Below are 27893 nucleotides of genomic sequence, written 5' to 3'. Positions count from 1 at the left end.
AGCTCAAAATGTAAAATTTACAAAATGCACAGTGAAGGAACCAAAGAGAAATCTAAATCAAAGCCAATACTTTGTGTGACCATGGTCTTCAAAACAACAAAAAAAAAAACATAAAAGCATCAATTCTCCTACGTAAACTTGCATGAAGTCAGGGATTTTGTAGGATTATAATCAAGTGGAACAAATTATACCAAAAATGATATGATCATCATTTTTACATATAGGTTTAAAACCGAAGCCAACACAAAAAGTGTGTAGGAGGCTTAAACAAGGTATGGAAAAGCCAAACTGATACAAGGGGAGCATATCGAAAACAGTTTCACGTCACAGGTCATCATGACAAAAATGAGGACAACAAAAAAGGCAAGGTACGGTAGTTATAAAGCATTAAAGTCTCTCCCAGGTAAAGGTTTCTAAACAGACTAGGGATTCATGTGCTGTTCAAGATCTTTTAAAGCAGCAGCAATAAATGGGCAACAATGAAGGGCATTAACACAGTGATCAACCAAGGAAACCGTGCAACAGATGAAAGACATAATGCTTACGTCCCTTCAAAATTGGGAGATATCCAGCAGTGACATCAAGTTAGCACTGGAAGCAAACAATGAGATCCAGCAATATCCATCTACTGTTGAGAGAAGTCTGGTCAGAAGTGCTCTTCATGAAGTAATTACTGCCAAAAAGGAATAACCTCAACATGAAAACACGGCTAATTGATTCAACGAAGAACGAAAAAAAAATGGGTTTTTTTTGTGCTTTTACTTGACTCAAAATGTGTATTATTTGACTAACAGTTTGTTAACCAAAGGACTAAAGAGTGGTACAATAATGTGTACATAAAGGCAAGAGTGAAGCATGGTGGAGGTTTGGGACTGCGTGCCAGGAAATGGAGCTGAGACTTTGTTTAGAATCAATGGCGCCCTCAAATGCTGAGAAATACAGAAGATACATAGCCAACATGCAATACCATTAGGGAGGGGTCCGATTGGCTCCAAATTTATTCAGCAGCAAAGTAAACAGACATGCAGCCAAAGCCATTTAGAGCCATCGTCAACATAAAGATCAAGGAGTCATGAATGTGATATGGCCCCACAGAGCCCTGATCTAAACATAGGAGTCTTTCTGGAAAAACATGTAGCGAGAAGGATTTGCACAAGCCTACATCCACAGATCTGTGGTTCGTTCTACAAGAGTTCCTTCAAAAGCTGCGTGCAAGCGTAACTAGAAGAATGAATGTGGTTTTGAAGGCCAAAAGTGGGTCACACCAAATATTGATTTGATTTAGCTTTCTCATTTGTTCATGTACTTTGAATATTGTTCCCTAATAAATAAAAAACTATTTAATATTTCTATGTTTAAAAGCATTCTTGCTATGCATCATTTTTGTCTTTACACCTGTTTCAAAGGGAACCTGTCACCAGGTTTGCCCCACATGAGATACAGCCACCACCTTTCAGCAGTAATATACAACATACTAATATGCTGTGTATACGCCCCCGATCCGGCTTGCACCAAAAGTAAAACACCTTTTATTATACTGCCAGGCACAGTCGGGTATCGCTGGTCTTTGTCCGACGCCTCGCTTTCAATAACATCCTACTTCTGTGCTTCGTGTGGATGACGCACGCAACGTCATACACACAGTCTCCCCAGCATTGCGCTCCTGTGCAGGAGTACTTCACTGCAATGACTAGGGCAGTGCAAAGTCCTGCAGTGCTCATGCGCCGGGCTTCTTTGGCCTTTCCCGGCACATGAGCACTGAAGTACTTTGCTCTACCTTCCACAGGGCAAAGAAGTACGCCTGCGTAGGAGTGGTTGACGTAGGGACATCATCCATATGAATAAAGAAGGACGACAGCATTGAAAAAAGAAGGGAGGCACCGTACCCAACTGCCACGCAGGCCGGATTGGTGGCATATAAACAGCATATCAGAATGCTGTATTTATCAGGGCTGACAGGTATCTCGTATGGGACAAACCTGGTGACCGGTTCCTTTTAACTTTTGCACTTTAAAGGGACTCTGTCACCTCAAATTGGCGGGATATTTAAATGACTTTTTACCTGTCTGATGGGCAGCGTTTCCTCTTCATTTCTCCACCCCATCCGTCCCTGTTGTCCGCAATATGTTAGTGAATTAGAGTACTTGTGCTCCATAGTTGGCGCGTGCGCAATGCAATCTTCGGTCACGCACGCGCAACATAGCGAAATACTTCCGGGACATAGTGCGCAGGCGCATGCGCAGTAATGCTTTTCTGCTTTGCCCGCAGTTGGGCAAAGCACACTGCGCGTGCGTGACCGAAGACTGCATTGCGCATGCGCCAACTATGGAGCACAAATACTCTAATTCACTAACATATTGCAGACAACAAGGACGGATGGGGTGGAGAAATGAAGAGGAAAGGCCGCCCATCGGACAGGTAAAAAGTCATATAAATATCCCGCCAATTTGAGGTGACAGAGTCCCTTTAATGTATATCTCACACACCCGGAAAAAGTCATGATATCATTAAAATTGCAGGATCGATAGAAAACTTGTTTCCCACATAGTACTTCTGGGATGTCATTGGTCGGCATTTGCAATGGAAGAGGGCAGCAGTAGATCTTGAAGATTTGCATGCCAAAATGCATTCAGCAAGGCAGAACATTCAAACAACTATTGATAGCCTCATTTATAGCATGCCAAAGCAAGTAAGGGCGTGTGTGGCACCCATACACCAAACTGAATACATTTCAGATGTTTGAAAAATTAAGTCTCCATTTCCCCCCCCCCCCCCCCATCATTTGCACATAATTAGCATGTCAATCCTGTGATTTCCATAATTCTGCAACTTTTCCTTCTTGGTGTTGCACTTACAATGTTGAGTATACATTACAAACACAGGTTTCTGTTTCAGCTCTGTTGGATACCCGAGAAGCCCATTGCCCACGATAACAAGTGACATGGCCCAGGATTCTATTTTTCGCATGCTCCTGTATGCCTTCCACCTCAAATCCTCCATTTGTACCTTACAGCAGAAGGCTTGAAGTAATGTGAACAAAGCCTTAGGCTACTTGTATGTGTTTGAAGTATTCGGTACTTGTGAGACCAAAACTCTGTAGGTATTATGCTGTGCAATCTACTTGATGCACAAATGCATTAACTCCTTAGGGTTACATCTATGTTGCAACCAGTCAGATGTCCTTTACGAATTTAATAGAAAAAAAAAAAAAAAGCATCAAATATACGTTAATTTTAACACTTCAATCTCTGCAGAGAATAATTACAGATGCCAATTATTTATTTACAGTGAGTCCACTTAAAGCACACAGGAATTTCGGTAACATAACAAATTTAAGAAAAGTAATAACTCTCCCAAGTCTTTGCCAGATTTTGACAACTTACATAAATGTGACTAGTCAATATTCTGCGCTTGTAGCCAAGCAGAACAGGAGCCCAATGTTTCGATGACATTCTTATTTCTCAACGCTTTGTTAGTTTGATAACTATAGCGGCATACAATCTAAGAATCTGATGATTTGATACACACTTAGTTACCTGTTTTCCCATTCTCCCCTTGTCTTCAGTCTTAATCTCATGGGACTCATTGAAGACTCTGAGACACTCTTCCATTGGATCTACATCAGATTCAGAATCCAAATTGTTCTCGAGTACAAAAGTCTCAATATCAAGAGATTCCACAGAGGAGACAGAATTTCTTCTGGGGGCCACTTTGCTTTTAGTTGTAGACTTTCCATCTTTACTTTGATTACCAGCTTTTCTGTTTTCTTCCTCATCGCTTGTCTCATCCCCAAATAAATCCGCATGACTTAATGCTTTTTGCTTCTTTTTAGCATTGCAAGACATCTTAGGTTTCTCCAAAGACACCAATTTCATTTTTTTAGCTTTATGCTTTCTATTTTTCTCATCGCCATCTTTACTACTTGGGTCATTCTTTTTAGACGACTCTTTACAACATTTATTTTCATTATCCTTTTTATTTTGTCTGATAATTGGATTTTTTGATAAAGACTCTGAACTATTCTTTTTATTTTCAGTCTGTTCAGATGGTCTCTCTTCTTTCGGCTTACACTTCTTTAGCTTGTCTAGGTCTTTATCACCTACCTTTTCACATTTCTTTTTATTGTGGCTTTTTGAAGATGTTTTTTTTTGTTCTTTACTGATGCACGGCTTTTTACTGGAGACCACTGCCGATTTATGTTCTTTTTTAGATTCAGTCTTCTCATTTTTTGGCTCTAAAGGGTTAAGTAATTTTTTAAAGGGCTTTTTGTCGTTTAAGGAGTTTCCAATATCATGCTGAGCTGAAATTTCTTTTCCTGTTCTTACAGAGGATTGTTCAGTTCCACACACTAAAGATTTTAACAAAGTAAAGGAGCTGCTCTTTTTATCAGAAATTAGGGGTTTTCCTACGTTAGGGGAACACTGTAATGGGGATTCATCTTCAGAGTCTGAAAATGTAGCTTCAACCATAATCTTAGGCGTCCGATTGCACAACTTTTTGGAAAAGTGAGCATCACTTTTATCCTGACTATTTGTTCGACATCTTTTAGTCGCCTTTTCAGGCTTAACCTTGCTTAGATGTCGAGCAGAGTAATTTAACATTGGATCATATTCCAAGTCTGTGCAAGGTTTGGAATTATCAATGACATACTTATTAGTTCTGTACCTAGAGAAATTAGTTACTGTTGTTGGAACGTACTCCAAGTGACGTTTATTACTTTTAACATTTTCCTCCTTAGCTAAATTATATTTACACGGCTTTACCAACTGAGCCTTGGGGTTTGGGTTGTAGCATAAAGCACTGCTTCCAGAACAACCTGGATCATACTCAAAAGAAGAATGGCTTTCAGATGGCAAAGAGTTTTTTGTATTTTGTGATTCAAGCAGTTCTTCATACTTTCTTCGCTCTTTTTCCATCTGACCCTTGACTTCTTCAATCTCTTTGTTGACCTTTTCCAGTTCTCGTATATGCTGGCTAGGCTTAGAAAAACTCCCCAAAAAGTCATTATCCATGCAAGGGGAAACCACTGGAAGATCAGGACTGTATGGATCATACTCTGAAAAATACATTAAAGGTAAAACGTTAAACATATTCATGGAAACACACAACATTCAAAAGACTATTGTAGATATATAAACTATGTTTTTAATACATAGGTAAGATATATCTCTCTCTCTCTATATATATATATAATCACCCACGCAGTGTACAACACAGCCCACGCAGTGTACAACACAGCCCACGCAGTGTACAACACAGCCCACGCAGTGTACAACACAGCCCACGCAGTGTACAACACAGCCCACGCAGTGTACAACACAGCCCACGCAGTGTACAACACAGCCCACGCAGTGTACAACACAGCCCACGCAGTGTACAACACAGCCCACGCAGTGTACAACACAGCCCACGCAGTGTACAACACAGCCCACGCAGTGTACAACACAGCCCACGCAGTGTACAACACAGCCCACGCAGTGTACAACACAGCCCACGCAGTGTACAACACAGCCCACGCAGTGTACAACACAGCCCACGCAGTGTACAACACAGCCCACGCAGTGTACAACACAGCCCACGCAGTGTACAACACAGCCCACGCAGTGTACAACACAGCCCACGCAGTGTACAACACAGCCCACGCAGTGTACAACACAGCCCACGCAGTGTACAACACAGCCCACGCAGTGTACAACACAGCCCACGCAGTGTACAACACAGCCCACGCAGTGTACAACACAGCCCACGCAGTGTACAACACAGCCCACGCAGTGTACAACACAGCCCACGCAGTGTACAACACAGCCCACGCAGTGTACAACACAGCCCACGCAGTGTACAACACAGCCCACGCAGTGTACAACACAGCCCACGCAGTGTACAACACAGCCCACGCAGTGTACAACACAGCCCACGCAGTGTACAACACAGCCCACGCAGTGTACAACACAGCCCACGCAGTGTACAACACAGCCCACGCAGTGTACAACACAGCCCACGCAGTGTACAACACAGCCCACGCAGTGTACAACACAGCCCACGCAGTGTACAACACAGCCCACGCAGTGTACAACACAGCCCACGCAGTGTACAACACAGCCCACGCAGTGTACAACACAGCCCACGCAGTGTACAACACAGCCCACGCAGTGTACAACACAGCCCACGCAGTGTACAACACAGCCCACGCAGTGTACAACACAGCCCACGCAGTGTACAACACAGCCCACGCAGTGTACAACACAGCCCACGCAGTGTACAACACAGCCCACGCAGTGTACAACACAGCCCACGCAGTGTACAACACAGCCCACGCAGTGTACAACACAGCCCACGCAGTGTACAACACAGCCCACGCAGTGTACAACACAGCCCACGCAGTGTACAACACAGCCCACGCAGTGTACAACACAGCCCACGCAGTGTACAACACAGCCCACGCAGTGTACAACACAGCCCACGCAGTGTACAACACAGCCCACGCAGTGTACAACACAGCCCACGCAGTGTACAACACAGCCCACGCAGTGTACAACACAGCCCACGCAGTGTACAACACAGCCCACGCAGTGTACAACACAGCCCACGCAGTGTACAACACAGCCCACGCAGTGTACAACACAGCCCACGCAGTGTACAACACAGCCCACGCAGTGTACAACACAGCCCACGCAGTGTACAACACAGCCCACGCAGTGTACAACACAGCCCACGCAGTGTACAACACAGCCCACGCAGTGTACAACACAGCCCACGCAGTGTACAACACAGCCCACGCAGTGTACAACACAGCCCACGCAGTGTACAACACAGCCCACGCAGTGTACAACACAGCCCACGCAGTGTACAACACAGCCCACGCAGTGTACAACACAGCCCACGCAGTGTACAACACAGCCCACGCAGTGTACAACACAGCCCACGCAGTGTACATCACAGCGGGCACCATATCCCTGTTAAAAAAAAAAAATAATTAAAATAAAAAATAGTTATATACTCACCCTCCGGCGAAGCTGTCCCGATGTGCGGGCGGCGTCCGCCAGCTCCCATTCCCAGAGATGCATTGCGAAATTACCCAGATGACTTAGCGGTCTCGCAAGACCGCCAAGTCTTCTGGGTAATTTCGCAATAGCAGCGTTAACGGAGTGCATTACACCGCGGTATAATGCGGTCCGTTAGCCCTGTGTGAGCGCTGACTGGAGGGGAGTATGGAGCGGGCGCCGAGCACTGACTGGACGGAAGTTGGGAGGGACTAATTCTCGGCCGGGCTGTGCCCGTCGCTGATTGGTCGCGACCAATCAGCGACGCAGGATTCCCATGACAGACAGACAAACAGACGGAAGTGCCCCTTAGACAATTATATATGGAAGATATAGATATCATATATATATCACATACACACACATACGGATACATACATACACACACACACACACACACACGTACAGAAGAAGATTCTTTAAATTCTCTGGACAATTCTGTAGTGTGGTCGAGAGTTTGGTTAAATGCAACAAGGCTCCATTTTGGGTCTCATTAGAAGGGTTGTCCAACTACATAGGTTTATGGCACATCTGGGAGATCTGCCATAACTGTTCAATACAAGTGCAGTAGCTTGGCTGCATTCAGAACGCTCCATAGCAGTAAATGGAGAGAAGCATCCATGCCCAGCAACCTCGCCCATCACTGTGCCTGGTACACCAGTTGCAATGGCTGACCAGTATGACCAGCCAGTAAAATGCATTGCCTGGCAAGTAGTTGCAGCCTAATGCTTGCGCATAACAACTTAATTCCTTTTAACCAAATTGCCCATATATTTCATGTGTACCAGCAACACCTCTTTACTGAAATATTACTACAACTTTTTTAAATCGCATCACTGATATTCTCACTTTTGAGCCACCTAGCAAAAAAAAAAAATCTATTCTATATATCCAAAGGAGGCAACAGAACATCCAATAAAGTAATAATCCTTCATTGACCAACACCAGCTACATTTCAGCTTTCTACACGGAGCCTTTATCAAGCCATATAGAGCTGAAACGCTGGGGTTTGTGAATGAAGGATCCTTACTTTTCACCATTTTGGATGAGAGGCCTCATTTTTGAGATTTTCACACCTTTGATAATAAACTTTTCCAGTTTCCTTAGGGGAGATTTGAACTCACTTAGTCAGTGCTGCTGTTTTTTCTGGATAGATATTTGCCTAATGGGTGAAAAATCTCTCCCACGGAAACTGGCAAAGATATAGGGATCCGAGAGGTAACATTTCTCCTTGTGGAGAGGGACATGTCTGGCATGCCAATGTGAAGAGACTTTAAAACAATCTCCATTTGCAGACACTGCATTGCTGATGGGCTACACCGCAAAACACAAAGTGTGAGATTAGATTTGGCTGGGCAAGAGGCGTCCGGCAGGGATCCGAGGGGTAAAGGTACCGTTACACTAAACGACTTACCAATGATCACGACCAGCGATACGACCTGGCCGTGATCGTTGGTAAGTCGTTGTGTGGTCGCTGGGGAGCTGTCACACAGACAGCTCTCTCCAGCGACCAACGATCAGGGGAACGACTTCGGCATCGTTGAAACTGTCTTCAACGATGCCGAAGTCCCCCTGCAGCACCCGGGTAACCAGGGTAAACATCTGGTTACTAAGTGCAGGGCCGCGCTTAGTAGTAACCCGATATTTACCCTGGTTACCATTGTAAAAGTTTAAAAAAATAAAAAAACAGTACATACTCAGATTCCGATGTCTGTCACGTCCCCCGCCGTCAGCTTCCTGCTGTGACGTCACCGCTGTGCTCTGCTTTACGGCCGGCGCTGACAGTCAGTGCAGGAAAGCCGACGGCGGGGCACGTGACAGACCTCGGAATGTGAGTATGTACTGTATTTTTTTTGTTTTTTTTAACTTTTACAATGGTAACCAGGGTAAATATTGGGTTACTGCACTCAGTAACCAGATGTTTACCTTGGTTACAAGTGAACACATCGCTGGATCGGCGTCACACACGCGGATCCAGCGATGACAGCGGGTGATCAGCGACCAAAAAAAGGTCCCGATCATTCCCTACGACCAACGATCTCCCAGCAGGGGCCTGATCGTTGGTCGCTGTCACACAACGAGATCGTTAGCGGGATCGTTGCTACGTCACCAAAAAGCGTGACGTTGCAACAATATCGTTAACGAAATCGTTACGTGTGAAGGTACCTTAAGGCTGCTTTCACACATCAGGTTTTTTGTTTCAGGCACAATCCGGCAGTTTTTTTAAAAAACGGATACTTTTTTTTTTTTTTTTTTACACGCTGGATCCGTTTTTTCCCCATACAGTTGTATTGGTGCCAGACTGTGCCGGATCCGTCCCTTCAGGCTATTTTGCCGGACACAAAAATCGTCCACTGCAACGTTTTTTCCAGTGCGGCGAAAAAGCCTGAAGAGACGTTTCTGCCAATGAACGCATGGAACGGGTGTGTGAATGAACGGTTCCGGCTACCGAATCCGTTTTTTTTTTTTTATACATTGAGCATGCCCAGAAGCTTGGTTTCTGGCATGGGAAAATCTCTCTCTCTATTGTTTTTCACAATTTACGCCGGATCCGTTTTTTGCAAATTTGCCGGATTTAGCCTGAAACCAAAAACCTGATGTGTGAAAGTAGCCTAACTTTTCTCCTTGTGGAGAGTGACCTGCCAAGCTTGGCATAAAAATCCACATATATAGGCTGAAACATTAGTGGAATCTTCTAACCCTGTTAGTATGTTTAATATATATTGGAATCATTCCCTAAATTTTCTCTGTCCAACTACAATTTTCCTCATTTAGGTTCTAGACAGGATAGCAGTGGAAAGATATATAGAATACCACTAATTTTGTCTCCCTGTCAGCAGGTTTTACAAATGTAATGTGACAGCAGCATAATATAGAGAAAGAAAGCCCGATTACAGCAATGTGTCACTTACTAGGCTGTGTTATAGCCTAGTAAGTGTTATAGTTTCAATACAATCAGTGTTTTATTAGCAGGAGATCATCACTGCCTGACTAGGTCTCACATGTCAGTACGGATATTCTGTGCAACACTTCCCCCAGAAGAGATTGTCAGTAAGCTGCCAATGAGGGTTACGGGCAGGGCTATACACAGCTCAGCCTTCTCACCACTACCACATCTATACCAGAAGATACAAGAATTCTTTCAGAAGTTCAAACAGCCAAGCAATATTGGAATCAAGCGCTTTCCCCGTAGATTATGTCACGCTCGAATTACATAGCAAAAACCTTCTGACATATGCCCTTTAACCCTTCACACAGAAGCAAATTTCCATTTCTCTCCCCCCATTTTCTCCTTCTCTTCTTCCAAGAGCCATAACTGAACATACACACAAACATATAAAATCAGTGCTATATAATGAGGGGAAAAAAAAAAAAAGGGTCTATGAACGCCGGCCACAGGCTGGTTTCACAGGAGAATCGTCATGGCAAAACACGGAGGTCTTCAGCAGACTCCCACCTGCCATTGCAACCCATTGGTGCCCCGCGATCAAATCACAGGTGTGTGTCGATTGACGTGCCCCCATGCCAGCGCGTGTTAAATGCAGATTGATATGAATGAGATTGAATGAGACGGAGAGCAGAATTTTACAGGTTAACAGCTGCGGGTGGACACTTCAGCCATCAGCCGGGAAAGATGTGGGCTCGGCTTGCAAGTCCGCATCAAAGTCAGCCATATGTAGTGATGTTTGTTAATTCCTGTCAAGAACCCAAAAAGATTAAGGAGTTGTCTGCTCATAGGCAAGTGATGACCTTACTGCAGGATGTCATCAATAGCACATTGGTGGTGGTCAGACAACCATCGCCCTTACCAATAATTTTTCTTTTTTTGTGGCTAGATGTAAACACTTCGAATGGAGCTGTACTCAGGATCTCCGTTCAAAGCGTACTGGCCTCTGCCGATCCGTTGGCTGGCTACTGCAGCACAGCTCCTTCTCTGTTACATTACCTCCATTAGCTCCTTCTCCCCCAAGCCTGTTTTCACCTTCCTGACCAAACCAAATTTTTACAATTCTGACCACTGTCACTTTATGTGGAACTAACTCTGGAACGCTTCAACGAATCCCACCGATTCTGAGATTGTACTTGATGCTAGTGATAAATTTAGGTTGATATTTTTTGCGTTCATTTATGAAAATATCGAAAAATTGACAAAAGAAAAATGTGAAAATGTCACAATTTTCAAAGTTCATTTTTTATGCTCATAACTACAACACAAAATAGTTAATCAATAATTTACCACAGGTCTTCATCACATCAGCATCATTTTTTTAAACATTTGTTTTTTGTTGTTAGGAAGTTAGAAGGGTTAAAAGTTAAACGGCAATTATTCTTTTTTCCAACTAAATTCATTTTAAGAACTGCACCCCTCAAGGTGTTCAAAACCTGTGCTTCACAGGAATTAAAACAATAAGGAAGAAAAAAATGAAAAATAATGCTTTACAACCACAAAAATGTTGCTTTAGCCACAAATTTTTAATTTTCTCAACAGTAACAGGAGGAAATGGACCAAACAATTTGTCCTGAGTACACAGATACCCCATATGTTGGAACACTACTAGTGATGAGCCAATATGGTTTGATAAGGTATTATCTTGGAATGATCGGGTGCTAATCGAGTATCTTCAGCGTGCTCGAATAATATGTTCAAGTCCCCTCACCTGCTTGTCTCGCGGCTGACTGACAGCCACAACAAACAGGCAATCCCTGCATGTGTTGTGGCTGTCTAACAGCCTTGAGACATGCAGCCGCGGGGACCCGAACATATTATTCGAGCGCGCCGAAGTTACTCGGTTAGCACACGAACATGCTGCAAAAACACCTTATCCAAGCATGGTCGCTTATCACTAAAAACTTCTGTTTGGGCACACATCAGGGCTCAGAAGAGAAGGAACACCAATTAAATTCTGGAGAGCAATTTTGGCTAGAACAGATAGCAGACGCCATGCCACATTTCAAGAGCCACTGACATGCCAAAACAGTAGAAACCATTTTGGAAACTGCACCTCTTGAGGAACTCACCTAGGGGTGTAGTGAGCATTTTTAAACAAAATGAGATTTAAAGAATTGTTAAACACTGAGCTGAGTCAACGGAAAATTTCCATTTTTCCCACTAAAATGATGCTTTGGCTTCAAGTTTTCAATTTTCAAAAGGGAAGAAAAAAAAACAAAAAAAAACACAAATGGGCCAATTTGTTGTGCAATTTCTTTTGAGTTCACAGATACCCCATATGAGGTACAGTGCAAAGCTCAGAAGGGAAGGAGAGTCACATTGGAGCGCAGACTTTGCTGGACTGGTTTCAGGGTGCCCTGTTACATTGGCAGAGCCCCTGAGGTGCCAGAACTGCAGAAACTCGTATATGTGACCTCATTTTACAAACTACACCTGTCAATGTAGTGATCATATTGACACCACTGGTGGGTCACAGAATTTTATTCCATTGGGCAGTAAAGAAAAAAAATAATTACATTCATATTACAAAAATTGTTTATCCCCAGATTTTACATTGTCACACGGGTAAAAAAAATGGCACCAAAATTGGTCCCACAATTTCTGCTGAACGTGGCAAAACCCCCCACACGTAGCGATACAGTACTATTTAGTCAAACAACAAGTTTACATAATCTCGTAGAGAGACGAGATCTCGGTGCCGAAACCTCAGTCTGCACATGCTCCATTTCCAGAGGCCATTTTTCCGAAGTCCACTGCATTAAATTTCTCTGATGACAGTGCTGTATGGTAGCTTGTTTTTTGTGGGATAAGACGACATTTTCAGGGACACAATTTTTTTCCCCCATTTGACTTTTCTTTTTACAGTATTCACTGAAGGGGTTAACCAGTGCAACAGTTTTATAGGCAAGGTCATTCCAGAGACAGGGATACCAAATGTGCTTATTTTTGCTTTTATATAAATACACCTATTCATTGGTATGTATATATGTATCCACCAAAAATGTGGCTTTTTTAATACATATGTGATTACTTCTGTGTGGTTGTTGTGATGCCATTTTCCTGGTGATTTTAGTAAACCAGAAGCAAGTGGTTGTCCACTATAAGGACTAAAATTGTGTTCAACAATATTTTATCCCTTTATGTGTCAGTTTGGCAAAATGTTTTGCATATTTTGTCATGGGTAGTCAAATTTTGCCTAAATTTTTTATTTTTTGCTTGTGTGTTTTTTGGTTAAAACATGACAAAGACAAAATTTAATCACCAGATGCCAGGAAGCTCATTATTCTGAGAGTGAAGTCAGGCAAAAGCCCAAAATAGCTATAGCTATGGAATTCACCTGCTCTCAGAGTCACGTGTCAGTTATAATAAAGAAAGAAGGTTATGGAACAGCTGAAACCTAGAAGTGGATGACCAAGAAAAACTTCCTCCAAAGTTGATCAAATAAGTCAGTATCTGATGTCCATAAAAGTGCTGCACAGATTTCACACCAAATGAAGAATATAGGGTCAAAGTGAGTCACTAAACTGGTGAGACAGCGAAGAGCAGCAGGCTTGCATGCAAGAGTTGTAGTCAAGAAGCCTTCCATCTCTGCAAGGAACTGGAAGGTCCGACTTGAGTTTGCCAAAGAACACAGCCAACAGAAAGAGTCAGATTGGTCTAAGGCGTTGCGGTCAGATGAATCCAAGTTCAATCTGTTGGTAGTGATGGCAAGCACATATTATAATATATATATATATATAATTACTGCCCAATTGGAAAACGTAATAAGTACAAAACACCTACAGTGAAACATGGTGGTGGCAAGGTCATGGTTTGGGGCTGCTTTTCTACATCTGCCATTGGCCCTCTCCATAGAATTCATGGAAATATGTATGCCACCATGTACAAGGATATGCTGGAGAATGTAATGCTGCCACATGGTAAAACCAAAGTAGGCGGGGGCTGGAAATTCCAGCAAGATAATATTCCTAAGCACACGTCCAATTTAGTAAAAAATTGGTTAGCAAAGAAAAATGTCCGCCTGTTGCAATGGCCAAGACAATCACCCGATTTAAACCCTATAGAGCACCTTTGGGATGTGTACCCATAGCAGTAAGGAGGAATTGTTTGCAAATTTAATGGAACAAGTTCCCTCAGGATGTCTTGAGTACCCGAGTGGCTTCAATGCCCCATTGGCGTAGTGCAGTAATTAAAGCAAAAGGTTATGCTACAACATATTAAGGTATGGCATTGTAAAGAATGAATTACTCTCTATGTTGTGAGCAATAAATAGTATATGCAAGCAATCAGTTTTCTTTAATTAAATGACCATACCTATATTCTAAAACATAGAACACCCCCAGGCGTTTTTAACTAAAAGAGCCACCTTGTGCAGCAGTAATGCTGCATTCTGACAAGGTGGCTCTTTTAGTTCTGGGTGCTGTAACTGCCGAAATAAATCAGTTTTGTAATTTGTCCTAAATACCTTTCTTCAGTCCTGGAGGCAGGCCTTTCTCCCCCCTGCTGCAGACGCCACACAGCCGTCACTCATGTCTTCTTGGCGCCGAGCGCCGCCTCCTCACTGCTTTTTTAAATGAGCCGGCGCCTGCGTTTTTTTCTCCTGCCTTGGGCAGGCTCAGTGAGCGCTGCCCGTCTGTCCTCATATGCAGTCTAGCTGACTGCGCCTGTGCGGCTGCCCTGCCTGTAAATCCCCGCCCCGCAGTGTCTTCTGATTTATTCACATTGCGGGGCTGGGATTCGCAGGCAGGACGGACGCACAGGCGCAGTCAGCTAGACTGCATATGAGGACGGACGGGCAGCGCTCACTGCGCGTGCTCAAGGCAGGAGAAAAGAGCGAAGGCACCGGCTCATTTCAAAACAGCGCTGAGGAGGCAGCGCCCGGCGCCAAGAAGACTTGAGTGACGGCTGTGTGCCCTAACCCTAGCCCCAACCCTAACCCTAGCCCCAACCCTAACGGGAAAATGGAAATAAATACATTTTTGTAATTTTGTTATTTTTCGCTAACTAAGGGGGTGATGAAGGGGGCTTTGATTTACTTTTATAGCGTTTTTTAGCGGATTTTTATGATTGGCAGCCGTCACACACTGAAAGACGCTTTTTATTGCAAAAAATATTTTGCGCGTTACCACATTTTGAGACCTATAATTTTTCCATATTTTGGTCCACAGAGTCATGTGAGGTCTTGTTTTTTGCGGGACGAGTTGATGTTTTTATTGGTAACATTTTCGGGCACATGACTTTTTTTGATCGCTTTTTATTCCGATTTTTGTGAGGCAGAATGACCAAAAACCAGCTATTCATGAATTTCTTTTGGGGGAGGCGTTTATACCGTTCCACGTTTGGTAAAATGGATAAAGCAGTTTTATTAGTCGGGTCAGTACGATTACAGCGATACCTCATTTATATCTTTTTTATGTTTTGGTGCTTTTATACGATAAAAACTATTTTATAGAAAAAATAATTATTTTTGCATCGCTTTATTCTGAGGACTATAACTTTTTTTTCTTTGACGCTGTACGGCAGCTCGTTTTTTGCGGGACAAGATGACGTTTTCAGCGGTACCATGGTTATTTATATCCGTCTTATTGATCGCGTGTTATTACACTTTTTGTTTGGCGGTATGATAATAAAGCGTTGTTTTTTGGCTTTTTTTTTTTTCCTTACGGTGTTCACTGAAGGAGATAACTAGTGGGACAGTTTTATAGGTCGGGTCGTTACGGACGCGGCGATACTAAATATGTGTACTTTTATTTTTTATTTTGTTTTTTTTGTTTGTTTTTTTTTTAGATAAAGAAATGAATTTATAGGAATAGTATATATTTTTTTATTTTATTTTATTTTTTTTTTTGGGGGGGGGGTATTTTTTTATTTTTTTTTTACACGTGAATATTTTTTTTTTTACACTATAACATTGCCCCGGGGGGGGGGGGGGGTATCATGTTATAGTGTAAGATCTCCGATCTGACACTTTGCTGTGCACTGTGTCAGATCGGCGATCTGAGGTGCACAGATTCAGGCTTCCCGGCGCCTGCTCTGAGCAGGAGCTGTGAAGCCACCTCCCTGCAGGACCCGGATGCCGTGGCCATTTTGGATCCGGGCCTGCTGCAGCGAGGAGGAGGTAAGAGACCCTCGCAGCAAAGCGATCACATCACGTTTCTCCGGGGGTCTCCGGGAAGCCCGCAGGGGGCCCCCTCCCTGCGCGATGCTTCCCTATACCGCCGGAACACTGCGATCATGTTTGATCGCAGTGTGCCGGGGGTTAATGTGCCGCGATCGGCCACGCTCCCCCCGTGAGCGCGGCTGATCGTGCTGGAAGTACTATTCCATCCTTGGGAAGTTAGGCCCACCCCACATGGATGGAATAGTACGTCCAATGGCAGAAAGGGGTTAAAATGATACCTCGGTTGATTAAATCAATCTTGTGGTTGTTGTTTAATCTTTATTAGTGTATTGACGAGTTTCTAATACTAAGGTTCAGATACGGCTTTAAAAGAAGGCTACTACTTGCGATGTAATGCAATTTTATTTCAAAGTATTAAATTAAAGGGATAGTATGATTGCGTACACTTTTGTATACATTTTTTTTAATCACTTTTCATTTTATTTGCATTAATAATCTTATAGATGGAATATAAAGAGGTATGGAATGAGAAAAAATAAAGAGCTCTACACTGAGCCAAAAATGGAATTGAAACAGGAATAGCTTAAAGATGTATTCTCCACCCATATAATCTCTATATTTAATGCACACGACAACAGAGGCACAACAAAGTCACAGATTCCTCCCCCCCACCCCCGGAAATGCCCAGTTGGCCATAATACACACACCCGACTATAATAGCAAAATAAATAAATAAAATGATACACACAATTCAGAGAATGTGAATGTACAATACTGCATCAAAGCAACACTAGAGAAATGAACAAAATTGTGGTGTTGGTGCATTGTCTTGGTGTTTGGTCATCTGTCTGAGCAATGGCTACGTAAATAGCGTTGCACACAGCATTTGGGTCAGTCTGTAAGCAGTTTTCTACCATCTAATTCACTATGAATGTGTACATCTGACAATGGAATTCCACCCCTTAAAGTACATTTTGTTATTGGAATATCACTTTAGATTATAGGGTCATTCCATGGTAGCCTACGTTACATTCATGATATGGAAATTTTTGGGTTGGATAAATTTATCCCTGTGTGTGCTGTGGCCGCTCCCAATAAGACTGAGTATTTTGAGCGCTCAAGGAAGAATGAGACTGCACAACATTATTGTGTCAATAACATTCCATCAATACTAATACTTTATTGTACATACATAGCCAAAAACTGGCTACAGACTGTTCTTTGAAGGCAAGCACAAAAAGGAGTGGATGTATATTATACATTAAACTATTCTCAATAGATTTCAACACACACACAGTTTGATTTTTCAACAGTAAAATTAAATACAAAATAGAGTGTTATTACTTGGTAATTTCCGTTACAAAGAAAGGAAAGGCAATTGTCCTTCATGAGACTGCCAAATTTTCTTTTCTGGTAAACAGGGGAGAAGTACTATTTTTATTGTATTGTAAAATGTATTTTAACCTCTCAAGTTAAAAGCAACAGTTCTTATTACAAGAAATATAGATAACTTACAGTACCGCACAGCATAGTAACTTTCGTTACTAAGCTGATGGTAACTTGCGTTACAATATGTTACCATCCAATGTGGATTAAACTTATTGTAAAGTTACCATCATCTTTGTAACGCAAGTTACTTTATTGTGTTGTAACGTAAGTTACCATGGAATGACCCTATATAAGAAGTACACAGCAACTATGCAAACTATTGCTACAGGTCTAGCGCAATATCACACCTTTGGGCTCTTTCACATTGCGTTGGCCGTGTTTTTCGGAGGATAACTCAATGAAGACATCAGACATAATGGATGTCAATAATGGGGTATCCTATGTCCGGAACAAAATAATCATGCCAGATTCAGGACAACAGTGGCATTTACATCAGGTTAAAAAAAAACAACAATACATATTCATGTAAAGTGACAGGTCCTATTTAAAAATCCACTGAATTCTGTAGATGGGTCAAGAGCATTTGGAAGCTTAGAGGGAATCTTTCACCATGAGGGTGCGGACCGATGTGCAGCCGTCATGTTCTGGAGCAGGAGGAGCTGGGAGGATTGATAGTTTTGTGAGACAAGATTCAGTATAACCTATGATTGTGGGAAAACAATTAGTAAAGCCTTGTCTCACAGGACTATATATCAGTCTGCTCAGTTCCTCTGCTCTGTAGCATGATGACTGCTAATTGGACTTTGTTTTCATCATGACCGGTTCCCTTAAGGCTATGTGCACATGTTGCGGATTTGGCTGTGGATCCGCAGCGGATTTGGCTCTGCGGATCCGCAGCTGTTTTTCATGTGGTGTACAGTACCATGTAAACCTATGGAAAACCAAATCCGCTGTGCACATGCTGCGGAAAATTCCGTGCAGGAATGCTGCGGTTTATTTTCCACAACAAATCAATTCTTTGTACATAATCCACAGCGTTTTACACCTATTCCATTATAGGAATCCGCAGGGGTAAAAACGCAGGCAAAATCCGCAGGTCATTTTACCTGCGGATTCTGCAGAATCCACGCGGGAAAAATACACAACGTGTGCACATACCCTTAACCTCTGTATGCTTCCGAAAAAGCATGTCCTCTAGCTTCAAATGTAGATTCACAAGTGTATGTGTGTTTCATAGAGCTCAATTGGAACTGGTGTGGCTCACTAAAGTTTCTTTACACTATTTCGCCAATTGGAGCATCTTTTTTAACGATAACCTTTGTATGTTAAAATATACAAAAGTAAGTATATGTAAAGATTAAATACATATACTCACATCATCACCAAGGAGCTTTTAAAAATCATCTGTCTGGAATATCAGAGAAGCAACACCAAGACAGAGAACTGAACTCCTGGGAAATTCACACCACTGCATGGGCGTCCCCACTTATGCAGGTATCACAACACTGTACACGTCGAAGTACAGGTACCCAGCTTTCTGCTCCTGTCTTAAGGTACCTTCACACGAAACGACATTATAACGATATCGCTAGCAATCCGTGACGTTGCAGCGTCCTCGCTAGCGATATCGTTTCGTTTGACACGCAGCAGCGATCAGGATCCTGCTGTGATGTCGCTGGTCGCTGAATAAAGTCCAGAACTTTATTTGGTCGTCCGATCGCTGTGTATCGTTGTGTTTGAAAGCAAAAGCAACGATACCAGCGATATTTTACACTGGTAACCAGGGTAAACATCGGGTTACTAAGCGCAGGGCCGCGCTTAGTTACCCGATGTTTACCCTGGTTACTAGCGTAAAATGTAAAAAAAACAAACAGCACATACTCACATTGCGTCCCCTGCAGTCTGCTTCCTCCTCTGACTCAGCGCCGCAAAGTGAAAGTGAAAGCAGCACAGCGGTGACGTCACCGCTCTGCTCTCACTGTACGGCGCTCAGTCAGTCAGGAAGTGGACGCAGGGGGACGTGAATGTAAGTATGTGCTGTTTGTTTTTTTTAGATTTTACGCTGGTAACCAGGGTAAACATCGGGTTACTAAGCGCGGCCCTGCGCTTAGTTACCCGATGTTTACCCTGGTTACCAGGGGACCTCGGCATAGTTGATCGCTGGAGAGCGGTCTGTGTGACAGCTCTCCAGCGACCAAACAGCGACGCTGCAGCGATCGACATCGTTGTCGCTATCGCTGCAGCGTCGCTTCGTGTGAAGGTACCTTTAGTCATTAGCCTTATATAGAGATTTACACTTTCGGGATAAGATGAATGAGAGATACCAGGCAAACATCAGAATATGGGGCAATAAAGCCACACAATACAAAAAGACTCCCAAGACAACATAAATCCACAGCAGACAGAGGTTAAAATAAACCTCCATGTTTTACAATAACAAACATAGAATAACAAAGAACTATTTGTGAGGTAAAAACTTCAAATAATAAAGTAAACAGTTCTCAAGACTGTGTCACTATGAGCATTGTCTGTCTGTAAATATATGACCAGCAATACTGCTCTGTCATGGTCTGAATGCATTCTGTATATTTCAATATGGACTCAAAATATCCATTTTTATATTCACACTACAATTAGGAGTTTTGAGTTAATGATATTCTCGTGCTCTGGGGCGACCATGGGGGGGGGGGGGGGGGAATCTTCATATGGTGCTCTGATTAGGTATTCATCTGTATGGCGTATAGCAGGTCACTGATCCCTCAGTGACCTGCCCCCTATTTTACATAACAAAATATGCAGTATGTAGAATATGGGGCAGGCCACTGAGGGGGTCAGTGACCTGACATAAGCCCACACAGATGAATATGTAAGCAGAGCACGACAAAGACACCCCCCATAGGCCGCCCCAGAGCATGACAATCTCTAACTGAAAACTACAAATAAAGATTAAACAACAACCACAAGATGAATTTCATCAACCAAGGTATCATTGTAATCAGTACAACGGAGCCAACCTGACAGAGTCTGTAGTTTACTGAGCACAATCCTGCTAACAGGTTCACTTTAAGGTCTTGCATGATGACAACTTCATGCACTTTCAATTAATCACAAGGAAAGTGGCATCACAACAACCAAACAGAAGTAGTCTCACTTAAAAAAAAAATAAAAAAAATAAAAAATGCTACATTATGCTACATCTATAATATAACGCTGGGAGCGTCACTCTGTCCGAAGCCTTTATAGACTGCGCAAGCGCAAGCGCCGGCGCAGTCTGGACCCCACAGAGCGACGCTCCCAGGAGATCGCGGTATGCGTAAGCGCTGAACGCACACCGCGATCTCCAACAGAGACGAGCCAGGAGGCGGAGGGTGAGTATACTTACCTGTCCCGTTCCACCGACGCCATTCCGGGCCATGAATATCCCCCTGCTCCCGGAATCGGCGCCTGCGCAGTCCGCGCTTTCCGGCGCCATTTTCTTGAAGACACATTGCAGTGTGTCTTCAAGAAAATGGCGCCGGAAAGCGCGGACTGCGCAGGCGCCTTTTCCGGCACCAGGAGGACACAGAAAATCTGTCCTCCTGGTGCCGGAAAAGGCGCCTGCGCAGTCCGCGCTTTCCGGCGCCATTTTCTTGAAGACACACTGCAATGTGTCTTCAAGAAAATGACGCCGGAAAGCGCGGACTGCGCAGGCGCCGATTCCGGGAGCAGGGGGATATTCATGGCCCGGAATGGCGTCGGTGGAACGGGACAGGTAAGTATACTCACCCTCCGCAAGTAACAAATTGCTGTGCCATGAGTTACTTACGCCACATACGTCTACAGCCACCGCACCCAGCACAGCCACCGCACCGAGCACAGCCGCCGCACCGAGCACAGCCACGCACAGCAACGCACAGCCACGCACAGCCACACACAGCCGCCGCACCCAGTACAGCCGCCGCACCAAGCACAGCCACCCACAGCCGCCGCACCCACCACAGCCACCGCACCCAGTACAGCCACGCACAGCCGCCGCACCCAGCACAGCCGCCTACAGCCACGCACAGCCGCTGCACCCAGCACAGCCGCCCACAGCCACGCACAGGCGCCTACAGCCACGCACAGTCACCGCACCCAGCACAGCCGCCGCACCCAGCACAGCCACGCACAGCTGCCGCACCCAGCACAGCCACGCACAGCCGCCGCACCCGGCACAGCCACGCACAGCCGCCGCACCCAGCACAGCCACGCACAGCCGCTGCACCCGGCACAGCCACCGCACCCAGCACAGCCACGCACAGCCGCCGCACCCAGCACAGCCACGCACAGCCGCCGCACCCAGCACAGCCGCCGCACCCAGCACAGCCACCCACAGCCACGCACAGCCGCCCACAGCCACCGCACCCAGCACAGCCGCCGCACCCAGCACAGCCGCCGCACCCAGCACAGCCGCCGCACCCAGCACAGCCGCCGCACCCAGCACAGCCACGCACAGCCGCCCACAGCCACGCACAGCCGCCCCCAGTACAGCCGCCGCACCCAGCACAGCCACGCACAGCCACCCACAGCCGCCGCACCCACCAGCCACCGCACCCAGCACAGCCACGCACAGCCGCCGCACCCAGCACAGCTGCCTACAGCCACGCACAGCCGCTGCAACCAGCACAGCCACGCACAGCCGCCCACAGCCACGCACAGGCGCCTACAGCCACGCACAGCCACCGCACCCAGCACAGCCGCCGCACCCAGCACAGCCACGCACAGCCGCCGCACCCAGCACAGCCACCGCACCCAGCACAGCCACCGCACCCAGCACAGCCACCGCACCCAGCACAGCCACCGCACCCAGCACAGCCACCGCACCCAGCACAGCCGCCGCACCCAGCACAGCCACGCACAGCCGCCCACAGCCACGCACAGCCGCCGCACCCAGCAAAGCCGCCGCACCCAGCACAGCCACGCACAGCCGCCCACAGCCGCCGCACGCAGCACAGCCGCCGCACTCAGCACAGCCGCCGCACCCAGCACAGCCACCCACAGCAACGCACAGCCGCCTACAGCCACGCACAGCCGCCGCACCCAGCACAGCCGCCGCACCCAGCACAGCCGCCGCACCCAGCACAGCCACGCACAGCCGCCCACAGCCACGCACAGCCGCCGCACCCAGCACAGCCACCGCACCCAGCACAGCCGTCCACAGCCGCCGCACCCAGCACAGCCACGCACAGCCGCCTACAGCCACACACAGCCGCCTACAGCCACGCACAGCCACCGCACTCAGCACAGCCGCCGCACCCAGCACAGCCGCCGCACCCAGCACAGCCGCCCACAGCCACGCACAGCCGCCTACAGCCAGCACAGCCACCGCACCCAGCACAGCCACGCACAGCCGCCGCACCCACCACAGCCACCGCACCCAGCACAGCGACGCACAGCCGCCGCACCCAGCACAGCCGCCGCACCCAGCACAGCCGCTGCACCTAGCACAGCCACCGCGCCCAGCACAGCCGTCCACAGCCGCCGCACCCAGCACAGCCACCCACAGCCGCCCGCACCCAGCACAGCCACGCACAGCCGCGCCACATACAGCCGCCCGCACTCAGCACAGCCGCCGCACTCAGCACAGCCACCGCACCCAGCACAGCCGCCCACAGCCACGCACAGCCGCCTACAGCCACGCACAGCCGCCGCACTCAGCACAGCCGCCGCACCCAGCACAGCCGCCGCACCCAGCACAGCCGCCGCACCCAGCACAGCCGCCGCACCCAGCACAGCCGTCCACAGCCACCGCACCCAGCACAGCCACGCACAGCCGCCCACAGCCGCCTAGAGCCACGCACAGCCGCCGCACCCAGCACAGCCACGCACAGCCGCCGCACCCAGCACAGCCGCCGCACCCAGCACAGCCACGCACAGCCGCCGCACCCAGCACAGCCGCCGCACCCAGCACAGACGCCCACAGCAGCCGCCCAAAGCCACACACAGCTGCTGCACCCAGCAGCGCCACGCACAGCCGCCCGCACTCAGCACAGCCGCCCGCACTCAGCACAGCCGCCCGCACTCAGCACAGCCGCCCGCACTCAGCACAGCCGCCCGCACTCAGCACAGCCGCCCGCACTCAGCACAGCCGCCCGCACTCAGCACAGCCGCCCGCACTCAGCACAGCCGCCCGCACTCAGCACAGCCGCCCGCACTCAGCACAGCCGCCCGCACTCAGCACAGCCGCCCGCACTCAGCACAGCCGCCCGCACTCAGCACAGCCGCCCGCACTCAGCACAGCCGCCCGCAATGATGGGGGCGCAAGATGGAGCAGCACGTGATAGGATGGGGGCGCAGGATGGGAGCACATGACAGGATGGGGATGCAGGATGGAGCAGCACATGACACGGTGGAGCAGCACATGACAGGATGGGGGCGCAGGATGGAGCAGCACATGACAGGATGGGAGAGCAAGATGGGAGCAGCACATACCAGGATGGAGACCATATACCAATATAAATGCTCGCCACCCGGGCGTAGAACGGGTTCAATAGCTAGTAATATATATATTACTAGATGGTAGCCTGATTCTAACGCATCGGGTATTCTATAATGCACAGCTACGCAGTATATAACACAGCCCACGCAGTATATAGCAATGTGGGCACCATATCCCTGTTAAAAAAAAAAACAATTAAAATAAAAATAGTTATATACTCACCTTCCATCGGCCCCCGAATCCAGCCGAGGCCTTTACCGATGCTCCTCGCGCTCCGGTCCCAAGAATGCATTGCGGCAATGAGTCGAGATCATGTAGCGGTCTCGTAAGACCGCTACGTCATCATCTCGCGAGACCGCTACGTGATTTCGAGTCGCAATGCATTCTTGGGACCGGAGCGGGAAAGGCTGCGGTGGACATCAGAAGGTGAGAATATAATGTTTTGCTTTTTTTATTATTATTTTTAACATTCTATGTTTTTACTATTGATGCTGCATAGGCAGCATCAATAGTAAAACGTGAAGCGATGTTCAAATCAGATAGATAGATAGATAGATAGACAGACATACATACATATACAGTGGGGCAAAAAAGTATTTAGTCAGTCAGCAATAGTACAAGTTCCACCACTTAAAAAGATGAGAGGCGTCTGTAATTTGCATCATAGGTAGACCTCAACTATGGAAGACAAACTGAGAAAAACAAAAATCCAGAAAATCACATTGTCTGTTTTTTTATCATTTTATTTCCATATTATGGCGGAAAATAAGTATTTGGTCAGAAACAAAATTTCATCTCAATACTTTGTAATACATCCTTTGTTGGCAATGACAGAGGTCAAACGTTTTCTGTAAGTCTTCACAAGGTTGCCACACACTGTTGTTGGTATGTTGGCCCATTCCTCCATGCAGATCTCCTCTAGAGCAGTGATGTTTTTGGCTTTTCGCTTGGCAACACGGACTTTCAACTCCCTCCAAAGGTTTTCTATAGGGTTGAGATCTGGAGACTGGCTAGGCCACTCCAGGACCTTGAAATGCTTCTTACGAAGCCACTCCTTCGTTGCCCTGGCGGTGTGCTTTGGATCATTGTCATGTTGAAAGACCCAGCCACGTTTCATCTTCAATGCCCTTGCTGATGGAAGGAGGTTTGCACTCAAAATCTCACGATACATGGCTCCATTCATTCTTTCATGTACCCGGATCAGTCGTCCTGGCCCCTTTGCAGAGAAACAGCCCCAAAGCATGATGTTTCCACCACCATGCTTTACAGTAGGTATGGTGTTTGATGGATGCAACTCAGTATTCTTTTTCCTCCAAACACGACAAGTTGTGTTTCTACCAAACAGTTCCAGTTTGGTTTCATCAGACCATAGGACATTCTCCCAAAACTCCTCTGGATCATCCAAATGCTCTCTAGCAAACTTCAGACGGGCCCGGACATGTACTGGCTTAAGCAGTGGGACACGTCTGGCACTGCAGGATCTGAGTCCATGGTGGCGTAGTGTGTTACTTATGGTAGGCCTTGTTACATTGGTCCCAGCTCTCTGCGGTTCATTCACTAGGTCCCCCCACATGGTTCTGGGATTTTTGCTCACCGTTCTTGTGATCATTCTGACCCCACGGGGTGGGATTTTGCGTGGAGCCCCAGATCGAGGGAGATTATCAGTGGTCTTGAATGTCTTCCATTTTCTAATTATTGCTCCCACTGTTGATTTCTTCACTCCAAGCTGGTTGGCTATTGCAGATTCAGTCTTCCCAGCTTGGTGCAGGGCTACAATTTTGTTTCTGGTGTCCTTTGACAGCTCTTTGGTCTTCACCATAGTGGAGTTTGGAGTCAGACTGTTTGAGGGTGTGCACAGGTGTCTTTTTATACTGATAACAAGTTTAAACAGGTGCCATTACTACAGGTAATGAGTGGAGGAAAGAGGAGACTCTTAAAGAAGAAGTTACAGGTCTGTGAGAGCCAGAAATCTTGATTGTTTGTTTCTGACCAAATACTTATTTTCCACCATAATATGCAAATAAAATGCTAAAAAAACAGACAATGTGATTTTCTGGATTTTTTTGTCTCAGTTTGTCTCCCATAGTTGAGGTCTACCTATGATGTAAATTACAGACGCCTCTCATCTTTTTAAGTGGTGGAACTTGCACTATTGCTGACTGACTAAATACTTTTTTGCCCCACTGTATGTATGTATGTATGTATGTATGTATGTATGTATGTATGTATGTATGTATGTATGTATGTATGTATGTATGTATATACACACACACACACATATATACATACATACATACATACATACATATACATACATACACTAGATGGTGGCACGATTCTAACGCATTGGGTATTCTAGAATATGCATGTCCACGTAGTATATTGCCCAGCCACGTAGTATATTGCCCAGTGACGCAGCATGTAGTATATTGCCTAGCCCACGTAGTATATTGCCCAGCCCCCGTAGTATATTGCTCAGCCACGTAGTATGTAGTATATTGGTCAGCCACGTAGTATATTGCCCAGTAATGTAGTATATTGGCCAGTGACATTAAATAAAAAATAAACATATACTCACCTTAGTCCTGGCTCCTGTGTACGGTGCACGCGGCAGCTTCCGGTCCCAGGGTTGGTATGACTGAGTGCAGGACCTGTGATGACATCGCGTCGCGGTCACATGACGGTGACGTCATGGCAGGTCCTTCTCGCGCAGGCCATGTGATGACGTCGCGGTCACATGACCGTGACATCATGGCAGGTCCTTCTCCCTTAGCACCGGAACCTGCCGGCGGACAGGATGCGACGTCGGAGGGTGAGAATAAGGTTGTTTCTTATTATTATTTATTATTATTATTATTAGTAACATTAGATCGTTTTACTATTGATGCAGCATACACAGCATCAATAGTAAAAACTTGGTCACACAGGGTTAATAGCTGCATAACCGGAGTGCGTTACACCGCGCTCCGGTAACGCTGGCATTAACCCTGAGTGAGGGCTGACTGGATGACTGGAGGGGAGTATGGAGCGGGCACTGACTGCGGGGAGGAAAGAGCAACCATATTGCCGCCGGACTGTGGCCGTCGCTGATTGGTCGTCGCATGGTCGTGGGCATTGTGCCACGACCAATCAGCGACTTGGGTTCCATGACAGACAGAGGCTGCGACCAATGAATATCCGTGACAGACGGACGGAAGTGACCCTTAGACAATTATATAGTAGAGATATATACACACACACACACATACATACATACATACACACACACAGTGCAGACCAAAGGTTTGGACACACCTTCTCATTTAAAGATTTTTCTGTATTTTCATGACTATGAAAATTGTACATTCACGCTGAAGGCATCAAAACTATGAATTAACACATGTGGAATTATATACTTAACAAAAAAGTGTGAAACAACTGAAATGATGTCTTATATTCTAGGTTCTTCAAAGTAGCCACTTTTTGCTTTGATAACTGCTGTGCACACTCTTGGCATTCTCTTGATCAGCTTCAAGAGGTAGTCACCGGGAATGGTTTTCACTTCACAGGTGTGCCCTGTCAGGTTTAATAACTGGGATTTCTTGCCTTATAAATGGTGTTGGGACCATCAGTTGTGTTGTGCAGGAGTCTGGTGGATACACAGCTGATAGCCCTACTGAATAGACTGTTAAAATTTGTATTATGGCAAGAAAAAAAGCAGCTAAGTAAAGACAAACGAGTGGCCATCATTACTTTAAGAATTGAAGGTCAGTCAGTCCGAAAAATTGGGAAAACTTTGAAAGTGTCCCCAAGTGCAGTGGCAAAAAACATCAAGCGCTACAAAGACACTGGCTCACAAGAGGACCGCCCCAGGAAAGGAAGACCAAGAGTCACCTCTGCTTCTAAGGATAAGTTTATCCGACTCACCAGCCTCAAGTCGCAGGTTAACAGCAGCTC

The 27893-nt window shown here is 46.1% G+C and overlaps 1 protein-coding gene across 1 annotated transcript in view; it reads right to left on the bottom strand.

Annotated features, from left to right (window-relative positions):
- REXO1 (RNA exonuclease 1 homolog) overlaps positions 1 to 27893 on the bottom strand; it is a 200506-nt gene that overhangs the window by 169401 nt on the left and 3212 nt on the right. Inside the window, exon 2 of the mRNA XM_077272241.1 lies at positions 3537 to 5056. Coding sequence (XP_077128356.1) covers positions 3537 to 5056 — 1520 coding nt within the window. The remainder of the gene's footprint in view (positions 1 to 3536; positions 5057 to 27893) is intronic.

Source organism: Ranitomeya variabilis, chromosome 1, assembly GCF_051348905.1.
Source record: "Ranitomeya variabilis isolate aRanVar5 chromosome 1, aRanVar5.hap1, whole genome shotgun sequence".
Classification (NCBI taxonomy): Eukaryota; Metazoa; Chordata; class Amphibia; order Anura; family Dendrobatidae; genus Ranitomeya; species Ranitomeya variabilis.
This window is presented reverse-complemented; position numbering and strand designations above follow the sequence as displayed.